The sequence below is a fragment of the Rana temporaria genome, chromosome 9 (assembly GCF_905171775.1).
Source record: "Rana temporaria chromosome 9, aRanTem1.1, whole genome shotgun sequence".
NCBI lineage: Eukaryota > Metazoa > Chordata > Amphibia > Anura > Ranidae > Rana > Rana temporaria.
Genome location: NC_053497.1, coordinates 21,866,512 through 21,879,042, shown reverse-complemented (window position 1 = coordinate 21,879,042; position 12,531 = coordinate 21,866,512). Strand labels below are relative to the sequence as shown.

The following is a 12,531-nucleotide window of genomic DNA, read 5'->3' as shown; positions in this document are numbered from 1 at the left end:
AGTGTCACATATAGTGAACGTGCATTTTTTTTTTTTCTCAGCACCCGACAACTGTATTAGTGTCACTGGTCTCCAAAAAGTGTCACTTCCTGTTTAATTTGTCTGTCAGAATATCACAGTCCCGCTAAAAAAACGATGATCGCCGCCATTACTAGTAAAAATAAAAATTCCATAAAAATAGCCCATAGTTTGTAGACGCTAAGAAACTAATCAGTACACGCTTATTGGGATTTTCTTACCAAAAACATGTAGCAGAATACATTTTGGCCTACATTGATGAGGAAATTCGTTTTTTTTTTTTACATTTTTTTATTGGGTACATTTTAAAGCATAACTAGGTCTTATTTGTTTAAAGTGCAAAAATAAAAACTGCAGATGTGATCAAATACCACAGAAATAAATCTCTATTTGTAGGAATAGCCGTAAAAACATGAATGTGCATAGCTTGGCCACATGTTCACTTGAAACTCTTATAAGATACGTTATACATAATAAAATAAATGAATACCTTTTGAGTAACAACCAAGAATCGCAAGGCACTAAACTGAGGAAAGTTCTGTCCTCCAGGCAGCTTGGTGGGAGGTAGAGAGTGTGGCGACTCCAAAACCGTGGTAGGATTCACCATCTTTTCCACCAGCATGAGCCATGCATCCAAAAATTCCCCAGTACCATCTGGAAGGTCTAAGTGCTCCAAACCTTCAGAAACTGGTACTCTACCACCCATAGAAAGGGCCCAGTTAAATGTTCTGAAATGAAATGTAACAGAAAAAGTAAGCAGAGAAACCAAAATAACTTACATAAAAGACCATACAAAAATAAAAAGTCATACAATTTTTCCCTTAACATGTCAAAGATGGTATTACACAAGATAGAAAAGGGGTAAAACTACCTACATGTACTTTATTACAAACCAGAAACCCCAGGAGATGAAAGCAGTTAGTGAGGGATGCAACTGCTGCATCACTTATGTGCCAGAAGAAGATTTTGACGTAATCATTGTTGGGACCAGTCAGATACCGAGAGAAAAACTACCATGAGTTCCAGGATTATACAAAAATCCAGCGCCCAATGGGCAGGAAAAAGCAGACTATGAAATTGCTGTTACAACATTTATTGTTGCTTCCATAAAATCGAAGAAGTTAATGTAATTGCAGGAAAAAACGCAAGGGAAAAGAACTATGTATGTAATCAAAGTCACCTGATATCCATTGCAAAACGGTGCTGTTCTTACTCAGCACTACTTCCAATAGCATGGAGAGGGAAGAGGAGGCGGCTGCCAAGCTGGCTGATATAGAAAACCTAAGAAGCAGACACTCCAGTAAGCCTGTTGGCGGTGATCAAAGAATGGGGATACAGGAGCGGTGAATACTGCGGAGACAGCCAGATGGCGCGCCGGCCAGTGACAACAGACCAGCAGCAACGCTGGCAGGGGGAACAGGAATTAGAACACCGGAACTGCTGTATAGAGACACCGGAACTGTAGCTCTTCAAATGGGGATACTTCCCAACATGTAATAAGGTGGAAATGATGGAAAAATTCACACGTATTGGGAAGATCACAAATTACCCTTCCACTCAATAGAAATGACCCTGATGAAAAAAAGGCTGTGGGGGAATATGGTAAAGCTGATACTTCGTTGCCAATGGAGTCTGGTCTGTTACTACCAATCCTGGATGGCCTCAACTTGAGGCATCCGGCTGTCTCCGCAGTATTCGCCGCTTCTGTCTCCCCATTCGTTTGATCACCGCCAACAGGCTTGCTGGAGTGTCTGCTTCTTAGGTTTTCTATATCAGCCAGCTTGTCGGCTGCTTCCTCTTCCGTCTCCATGCTATTGGAAGAAGTGTCTAGCAAGACCTGTTCTGCAATGGATGTCAGGTGATTGATTACAAACAGTTTTTTTCCCCCCTTGCGTTTTATCCAGCAATTACATTAACTGCTTTTTCGATTTTATGGAAGCAACAAAAAAGGTTTTAACAGCAATTTTATAGTCTGCTTTTTCCTGCCCATTGAGCGCTGGAGTTTTGTATATTTTTGTGTCTTAAGCTACGGTATTCCAGCAGCACTGGGTTCAGTGAGAATCTCCACATGGATTTTTGTGCCCCCCCACGACCACTTGGACTACCCTCCTCCACTGTTTAGCACTGATGATTTTTTGTTTTACAACGTTCCAGGATGGCGATAGGGAGGAAACATTTCTGAAGTCACCGGGTTCTAGGTACCATCGCTGGCCCGATATCACCTTCCCAGCCTGATAGGCCGGCATCAGTCGAGACCACTATCAGTGCAATATAGACCACTATCAGATTTAAAGAGAAATTACTTTGGCGTTCCAGCACTGGATTGTGACTATACCATACTAGGGAGTGTCTGGCTTCTACCTATAGACTCATGGGGTGACCATTCAGTAGAGCATTGACTGGGGCCAAAACCTTTGTGAGGCTGTGGACAAGCCAGAAAAGGTACACAAATATAAAAATGCTTCTTGCCCAGGGCAAAGCATAGCATAAAAGCATAAAAACTGTTGATGCAGAGGATACATGGGGACATAAAGACAAGCATCTAATGTCCAGCGAAGCCAAAAAAGTCCCCTTGTTAAAAAAAGGCAAATGGCAACCTGGCAGATTCCATACAGAATCTTTGCATTTTAAAGTAGTTGTTGAGGATCTTGAGCTCCAATAACGGACGCACATCTCTGTTCGAGTTGGGAACCATGAAAAACTGGGCCTTTACCCCAACAGCATGGGTACAATTACACCCAAGGACAGAAGTTGCAGGTTAACAAGCTGAAGAGCCTGTGCTCACTGCAGAGGGCAGGCTTGAGGTCATGAATCCGGGAGGTGGCAGAGATTTAAGTTTGTAGCCCCAAAATACGATACATTAAGCCCAAAAGGTCTGGAATATCCCAAACAGCCAAGGCAGTGTACAGACATCCTCTATACTCAAATAAGTAGAGGCACCTTGTCATTGTGTAGCAGGCTTGGAACCTGGGCTGGGAGTCTGAGGTTTGCATATCGGCTTTCCTGGTTTAAACGTAGAAGAGGCAGCATGTAAGGAATCAAAAGAAAAACTTCCTTTGAGTAGAGGTTGGGGACTTGCATGCATGAGTCTTAGCCTTGTGTTTGTTAGTCAATAGGGTGCCCTTCTGCCCACTGTCATTTTTGGTCAAAGATGGAGTCCGACCACAAAGGGAATTCTCTTCAGACGCTTTTTGCATGCCGGTTCTGCAACCCAGTATTTAGGTCAAAGGAGTCTAAGCATGTGGAGAGATATGAGGCCCACCCTAGACATCTGGCGCAGGGAATCGGCCAAGTCATCTACATAAAAGCTCTGAGTTCTGGGTGCGGAGTTCTTTCATAACCCTATCCAGACATGCTGCACTATGTGCCAAGGTCGGCGTCTGAATGTAGGATCTAGTATCCAATGCAACCTTACAGGACGGCTATGTGCCTTCTCTGGCAGGGTAATGGCAAAGCCATTGCCATGGGACTATTTACAAGCTGCGCAAGAAACCTCTCTGTGGCTACAATTAAGTTGAAAAAGTTGAAGGATTTCGTAAGTGGAACACTTACAGTGCAAGTAGAAATGAATGGGTCACACACCGATGCCACCATCAATGTAAACCCAGCCCCAACCGGTCTTGCTTTCCCACCACATAAACGGCTTAATCGTGGCATTTGGAGCGTAATCCTTATGGATTCCACAAAATCACAGCGCACTCAGAGTTTAATAAAAAAAAAACTAGCAGGGCCCGATTGCTGGGTGCAAGAATGGTTACATGGAGGTCCTGACAGCTTCCCCCCCCCCCAGTGTCCAATCACCTGAAGGTGGCTGCTTATGACTCCAGTGTCTGAATCTGCCTGCATCCTGAACTGTAGGAAGAGGAAGAAGAACGATTCTTCAGTTAACCACTTGCCGCCTGCCCTATTGCAAAAAGACGGTGGCAAAGTGGTTTCAATATCCTGAGTGGATGTCATATGACGTCCTCATGATATTGAGCTGCTGCGCACCCCCGGGGGCACGCACCGCGGTGATTGTTGTTGCGGGGTGTCAGTCTGACATCCCGCAACACCGATCTAGTTAAAGAGTCTCCGTCAGAGACTCTTTACCACGTGATCAGCCGTGTCCAATCACGGCTGATCACAATGTAAACAAGACGCAAGTAGGAGAGCCGAACGGCTGCTCCTCTGACGGGGGGGTTTGTGCTGATCAATTACCAGCGCCGCCCACACTAGGCCACAATGGATGCCAATCAGTGGCCACAATGGGCATCACTGATTGGCAGGCATGGTTTGGCACTAATTGGCATCCATCAGTACAAAATATTACAGTACATCCATGCCGCCCCATACGTGCAGGATAAAACACTTATTTACAAAACAAACCGAAACAAAAAAAAAAAAGCATTTGTTTCAAAATTTTCGGTCTTTTTTTTTTGCAGAAAATAAAAATCCCAGAGGTGATCAAATACCACAAAAAGAAAGCTCTATTTGTGGGAACAAAATTCTAAAAATTTAGTTTGGGTACAGTATAGCATGACCGCGCAATTGTCATTCAAAGTGCAACAGCGCTGAAAGCTGAAAATTGGTCTGGGCAGGAAGCCGTATAAGTGCCCAGTACGGAAGTGGTTAAAGTTTTATGACATGAGCCAAGTAGCACTTAAAATATCTTCAGTGCTAAAGAGAAATATTTAGAGGAACTGCACTGTGAAACGCTCTCAATTCCCCCTCTCAAAGCATATTACTTTGCTAACTGCCAATAGAACACACACCCCAGTGCTTCCAAATCTGTATAAAATATATACTAGCACCGATATATTTGAACAAGTTAAGAGAATTGGACAGAGAATTACTACAGGAGTATGCAGCACTTTACCAGTATAGGTACAAATGCTTATACATTTCTCTAAACTCGGGTTTAGTAGCATTGTAACTTCTCTGAAAACACCAGAAAATCAACAAAGATTGTTTACTTACTCAAAGAGTGCATTGTGCCCACCGGAACATAAAAATTTCTGTAGCATCAGATGGTAAGGATATTTACGCTCATCAAACAGCATGGGAGATGTGAAGCCAACAGAGCATATGAAAAATGTTAACCTAATTAAAAAAGCAAAGTAAACAAGACAGTGTTTTAGTTTAAGGAAACATAATAAAATTCATGGAGGCTGGCACTTTAAACCAACTCTTTCAAAAATATTAGGCTGTCACTTTAAAGAGAAGCAGTCACAACATACATCTGTGATTGGGCATCTACAGAAGTATCTTTCCCCAACTCATTAACCACACACCAATTAAAGAAACTAAAAGTTTTCAGTTAATCTATGCCCCAGAAGTAGTGCGAGTCATTGGGGAAATTATTTTCTGACAGCATACGAACCCAATTACCAATTACATAAGGTCCTGCCTCCAGATGGGATCCAGATTAGTTTTGCACAAAGATATCAAGAATCATTTTAACTTAAAAAATTACATTATATATATATATATATATATATATATATATATACACACACACACACACACACACACACACACACATATATATATACATATATATATACACATACATATATATATATATATATATATATATATATATATATATATATATATATATATACACACACATATATATATATATATATATATATATATATATATATATATATATATATATATATATATACACACACACATACATACATACATACATACATACATACATACATACATATATATATACACACACACACACACACACACACACACACACACACACATACACAGGGAGTGCAGAATTATTAGGCAAGTTGTATTTTTGAGGATTAATTTTATTATTGAACCACCATGTTCTCAATGAACCCAAAAAACTCATTAATATCAAAGCTGAATATTTTTGGAAGTAGTTTTTAGTTTGTTTTTAGTTTTAGCTATTTTAGGGGGATATCTGTGTGTGCAGGTGACTATTACTGTGCATAATTATTAGGCAAATTAACAAAAAAAATATATATACCCATTTCAATTATTTATTTTTACCAGTGAAACCAATATAACATCTCAACATTCACAAATATACATTTCTGACATTCAAAAACAAAACAAAAACAAATCAGTGACCAATATAGCCACCTTTCTTTGCAAGGACACTCAAAAGCCTGCCATCCATGGATTCCGTCAGTGTTTTGATCTGTTCACCATCAACATTGCGTGCAGCAGCAACCACAGCCTCCCAGACACTGTTCAGAAAGGTGTACTGTTTTCCCTCCTTGTAAATCTCACATTTGATGATGGACCACAGGTTCTCAATGGGGTTCAGATCAGGTGAACAAGGAGGCCATGTCATTAGTTTTTCTTCTTGTATACCCTTTCTTGCCAGCCACGCTGTGGAGTACTTGGACGCGTGTGATGGAGCATTGTCCTGCATGAAAATCATGTTTTTCTTGAAGGATGCAGACTTCTTCCTGTACCACTGCTTGAAGAAGGTCTCTTCCAGAATCTGGCAGTAGGACTGGGAGTTGAGCTTGACTCCATCCTCAACCCGAAAAGGCCCCACAAGCTCATCTTTGATGATACCAGCCCAAACCAGTACTCCACCTCCACCTTGCTGGCGTCTGAGTCGGACTGGAGCTCTCTGCCCTTTACCAATCCAGCCACGGGCCCATCCATCTGGCCCATCAAGACTCACTCTCATTTCATCAGTCCATAAAAACCTTAGAAAAATCAGTCTTGAGATATTTCTTGGCCCAGTCTTGACGTTTCAGCTTGTGTGTCTTGTTCAGTGGTGGTCGTCTTTCAGCCTTTCTTACCTTGGCCATGTCTCTGAGTATTGCACACCTTGTGCTTTTGGGCACTCCAGTGATGTTGCAGCTCTGAAATATGGCCAAACTGGTGGCATGTGGCATCTTGGCAGCTGCACGCTTGACTTTTCTCAGTTCATGGGCAGTTATTTTGCGCCTTGGTTTTTCCACACGCTTCTTGCGACCCTGTTGACTATTTTGAATGAAACGCTTGATTGTTCGATGATCACGCTTCAGAAGCTTTGCAATTTTAAGAGTGCTGCATCCCTCTGCAAGATATCTCACTATTTTTGACTTTTCTGAGTTTGTCAAGTCCTTCTTTTGACCCATTTTGTCAAAGGAAAGGAAGTTGACTAATAATTATGCACACCTGATATAGGGTGTTGATGTCATTAGACCACACACCTTCTCATTACAGAGATGCACATCACCTAATATGCTTAATTGGTAGTAGGCTTTCGAGCCTATACAGCTTGGAGTAAGACAACATGCATAAAGAGGATGATGTGGTCAAAACACTCATTTGCCTAATAATTCTGCACTCCCTGTGTATATATATATATATATATATATATATATATATATATATATATGTGTATATATATATATATATATATATATATATATATATATATATATATATATATATTAGTCTTTATGTGTCTAATTTTGCAACAATATATTTCAATATAGTTCTTACCTGAACCTAGGTGTAGGGGTATAAGGAGGAGGCTGCCAAGAAAGGCCTTTGGTAAGCAATTTGGTGAGAGAAGAAGCAGTGGAACGAGCAGCAGGAGTGGGTGCTGTGGTGGTGCTTGCTGCATGGTGGCTTCTCCTTTGCCGAACAGGAGATCCAACACACAGCTTAACCAGGAGTCCAAACAGCTCAGCTAAAGCACGACCTAATCTTGAAGAAGCTTAAATAAAAAAAGATAATTTTTTTAAATAACAGAAATTGTTTTTATTGAAACTTTTAGAGGCAGACATTTATTGTGCTACATTATTCTATCTTACCTGACAGTAGCGGCTTGATCTGTTTGATACGGGCAGCCATTGCAGGGGTGATCTTGGGTTTACCCTTGGGGTCGGAGGTGCTTGGTTCATCAGTTTCCATGGGGGCCAGGGTATCACCATCCAGCCCAATGCCTTCTAAAAGTCCAGTGGTTTCTTCACTGGCAGCTGAGTTTTCAACCTCCCCTTCTAAAATAAACAATAAAAAAAATGTAAACCGGAAAATGTAATAAATAGTAGGACTATTATGTTCCCATGGTAGGCGTGAGGCAATTAACTGGCACCAAAAAGTGTTTTTTTTATATTCATTGTAAAAGCCTTTTCTCCAGTAGTTCACTGAAGTCAATCACTACACCATTGCTGCTTCCCCTTGGGAGAAAAACTAATATAAAAAAAGGAAAATTTGTACTCCTTGTAAAAATATTTTCTTGGAAGTCCATTCAGCGACACAAAGTCATGTTTGTCTGTCTAGATGGCCACCTAATGAAGGACTGGACACAGGCCAACCCAGATAACCCACCCCACCATCAGCATGCTTTAGTTGGTAGCAAGCAGTACCAAGAGTATGACCATAAACAGAAGGCTGGGACCCATGTCTCTCAATGGACTAGAAGAATTTTGCAGAAAATACAAAAAAAAAAAAAAAAAAGGGGGGGATTTTTTATTTTATTTTTAAATTACCTGTAATTTCAATATCTTGGTACAGTACAGGTCTTTTAGTCGATCATGGGTTACTACCTCAAGTTGACTGGTCACCAGCAAAGAGGCAGGACCCGTCTCCTGTACTATGTACCACAATATGCATATAGGAGTAGAAAGAAAAAAAAAAGAAACACACACTCACACCTTAACCCCTCTTTTACCACCTTCCTGACCAGGCAATTTTTTGCGATATGGCACTGTGTCGCTTTAACTGACAATTGCGCGGTGGTGCGATGCTGGACCCCAAAAAAAAAAAAATTATGTTTTTTTCCCCACAAATAGAGCTTTTTTTTGGTGGTATTTGAATTCCTCTCCACTCCGTCAATTTTGAAAAGAATGCTATAAAACATACCAAAAAAAAAAAAATCTAAAAAGGTCATCAATTTAGGCCAATATGTATTCTGCTACATATTTACGGCAAAAAAAATCCCAATAAGAATATATGTTTGCGCAAAAGTTATTGCGTCTACAAACTATGGGATATTTTTATTCCATTGTTTTTACTAGTAATGGCGGCATTGCAGCGGACAAATCAGACCTTAAAGAGGAGTTCCACCCAAATTTGGAACTTCCTCTTAACCCACTCCTCTCCCCCTTACATGCCACATTTGGCATGTAATTTTTTTGGGAGGGGAGTGGGGGCTTCAGCACGAGTGGGACTTCCTGTCCCACTTCCTCCTTCCTGTAGGCGACTAAGCTTAATCGCCTTCAGGAAGTGGCTGCTGTAGGCGATCGCCTAGGACACGTCACAGGTCCTAGGCGATCTCCTGGCCAATTACACAGCGCGGCGCCGGGCCGCTCGCGCATGCGCAGTGCCGCGCCGCTCGCGCATGCGCAGTGGGTGCCCGGCCGCGAAGCCGAAAGCTGTCACGGCCGGGTGCCCACACTGAAGATGAAGACGCCGGCCGGGGAGGGGGGGGAGAGGAGCGGAGCCCCGGCCGGCGCGTCGCTGGAGCAGGTAAGTGCCTGTTTATTAAAAGCCAGCAGCTACACTTTTTGTTGCTGCTGACTTTTAATAAACATACAAATGGCTGGAACTCCCCTTTAAGTGACACTTTTTGGGGACCAGTGACCAATGCAAAAAAAAAAAAAAAAAAAAAATGCACTGGCATGAAAGGGGTTAACAGCAGGGGCAAGCAAAGTGTTAAACGTGCTTCTAGGTAGTGCTTTCTAACTGTGGGGGGGAATACTGTGACTGGAGGAAAACAGCGCAGAAACACAAGATCGATATTTTTCGCCCCCCAAACAGAATAGCGGTCTGCTTTACTCAGAGATTGCAGGTGGCCAGACCAGCTGATTGGTTACTGCTGTGTTTAATTACAGCAGGAGCGGGTAACCCACGTGCCCCAGACCTTGTGCATAAAATCATGTACAGGTATGCTATTTTACTGCGACTGGGGGTGTGAGGCAAGGCCTCAGGGACTCTCAAAGCCTAGAGGCAGCTGGTGAGGAGCAGATGTTACCAGGGTCACTGTAGAAGGGCCGTAGGAATGTAGGGGGAAGTCGTGATGCACACGGGGTGGGGAGAGGGGGGGGGGGCATATTCTTCCTCAACACTGAATAGATAAATTTAGATGAATGAATTTAGGGGGCCTTGAAATTCAGTATTTGTGCCCTGTTCAGGACAACCTCGCATAAATACTGGACTTGTACCAACAACTAAATATTGGAGCATAACCTTCTCTTGCAACGTATTTGCCTGACCCAGGTGCAAAGGATGGGGAGCCAGTTTGTATTTAGTGAGGGCCTCCAAAAGCACATTCACTGAATTCACACAAACACACAGCTTATTAGAGCTCTAAAAATGCCCAAGACAAATCCCATTCATTTCAATGGCCCCTGTTCACATCCGAGCGTTTTGTCACCTGGAGCAAAACGCTGTCACTCAAAAAAAGTACAGGAGCTTTTTTTGGCAGATTACAGGCGTTTTCTGCCATTTAGCTTGGTGATCTTTTGACCTGTACAAAATAGCAGCAAAAATTGCGCAACTTTCTGCCTGAAAACGAAATGCCTAGGTGTGAACACAGTCTAAAGCCTGGTACACACGATCGGATTTTCCGCAGACAAAGCGTGAGGCCAGGAACTTTGCCTTGCATACAAACAGCACACAATTGGTCGGCCAACAAACACAAAACGATGTGTTTTTTCACCTATCGCCACCCTTTGGGCACCTTCTGCTAATGTGTTAGGTGAGCATTGCTTCGTGTTTGTACTTTGGACTTTTGTTTACATATGATCAGAAAAACTGACAGACCGTTTGCGGAAAATTTTATAGCCTGCCATCCAACATTTGTCCGCGGAAAATCCGACAATTGTCCGATGGAAAGTACAAACGGTCGGATTTTCCGCCAACAGGCTGTCAACACAATTCCCGTTGGAAAATCCGATCATGTGTATGAGGCTTTAGTGTCTTCAGGATAGCTTGGATGAAACTGAGCCTCTTATGAGAAACGGATATTTTGATTAATCTTCTAATTGGTGAAAAGAAGTCTGCATTAAGGCCTGTTGGCAGGTGGTTTATCCAGATGTCTACTATGCGCCCTAATGAACACTAGGCGATACTTTTTTCATCAAGATGTCTGGAACACAACTACCAAACCGTTCTTAAAATAATGAAACATTACATGTAATATTGTGGCATCACAGCACCTCATAAGGTACCCCAGAGTTCTACATGCCTCTCCCCGCTGCCAGATCAACGCAACGTGGTACTGAGCACAAAGAACACTGCAGAGCAAATTGTGAGCACAGTTTTTTTTTTTTCCTCCAAGGGGGGCATGCATGAAATACAGCTGCAAATATTTTAGGCTTCATTGAAACAAAACCGTTTCAACGTGAATAGGACATTAAAAAACAAAAACGTATAATAATTTAACCTGTGAACGCCATACCTGCTCTCTTGGCTCCTTGGGGCAGTGGGGTAGATTTCTCTTCTTTGGGAGCGAGTTTCAGCATGTCTGCCTGACCAAATTCACATCCAGGGGGTAGGCTGACAGTAAAAATAAAGCAAATGCTAGTTAACATCTATCAAAGTAAGATATTTACAGTTTTAGGCTTTATGTAAACCATTTCCCTATGCTGCTGCTTGGAAGAAGATGGATACATTGCTTGAAAGCAGAAAGTAAGGGTCTGGAGTAGGACCAGAGGACCGGGGGCCTTGTGTTTGACACCCGTGATGTAAACTATTGCTGGTTTTTCAGCTGCCCCTAAATTCTCCTCTATGTCATCTTATCAGTACATGTACACAGGGACGTTTAGATTAATTTCTAGGCAGTTGAGTTTAGAAGCATTTTTTAGAACGCAAATAAAATGCATTCAGGAGGTATTTGAAAACGCCAATTACCTGTCACAACTTGTAAACACGGTCATTTTGTTTACATGCATTTTTAAAGGGACAGATTGCAAAAAAAATAATAATATATTAAAAAAAAAAAAAAAAAAAAAAAAAAAAAACCAGTTCTAAAAAATGCGAACACCTAAACACGGCATGTAAACGCAGCAAAATGGATGTTTTTAAAGTCTGTTACTATCTGACAGGGAAGTTTTTTATATGTTTTTATATTAAATACCTTTTGAAGCGGAGCTGTACCATGTGCCTTCTTCTCTCTTTGCCCATCTATACCTGCTGAGCATTTAGTGCCAGTATCCGTGGATGTTTAGGTGGAGGCCAAAGAGAGAGGATCAGCATACAATCAAGATCTCAGACTGGGTCGCACAAACTCGCCGTTCGTAGGAGATAGGCCCACTGCTCACGGCCTCCATGTGAGTGCATGTGCATGTGATTGATCGTTTTTTAGACCCGTGCTTCCAGTATTACGCCATATCTTTTTTTTTTGTTTCTTCCAATATGGTCATTTAATGTGGAGACTACATCTAGCCCTCATCCTGCTGGATCTTTGAGTACACCCTGAGTGGTATCCAGGCTATCCGTGCCATGGCCTGGAGGTGAGCATTCCATACCACTAGAGGTGTGCGCACCGAAGCTTGCTCTTCTCTGAAATATTGGATTTCCTGGTTTCTC

At 42.0% G+C, this 12,531-nt stretch overlaps 1 protein-coding gene across 11 annotated transcripts in view; it reads right to left on the bottom strand.

Moving 5' to 3' along the window:
• HUWE1 (HECT, UBA and WWE domain containing E3 ubiquitin protein ligase 1) overlaps nucleotides 1-12,531 on the bottom strand; it is a 207,481-nt gene that overhangs the window by 92,034 nt on the left and 102,916 nt on the right. For all 11 annotated transcript variants that reach the window (XM_040322927.1, XM_040322930.1, XM_040322933.1 and 8 more), the window contains exons 28-32: nucleotides 11,402-11,499; nucleotides 7,812-7,997; nucleotides 7,498-7,714; nucleotides 4,975-5,097; nucleotides 509-746 (exon numbers count right to left, since the gene is read on the bottom strand). In XM_040322927.1, the coding sequence (XP_040178861.1) occupies nucleotides 509-746; nucleotides 4,975-5,097; nucleotides 7,498-7,714; nucleotides 7,812-7,997; nucleotides 11,402-11,499 (862 nt within the window). The remainder of the gene's footprint in view (nucleotides 1-508; nucleotides 747-4,974; nucleotides 5,098-7,497; nucleotides 7,715-7,811; nucleotides 7,998-11,401; nucleotides 11,500-12,531) is intronic.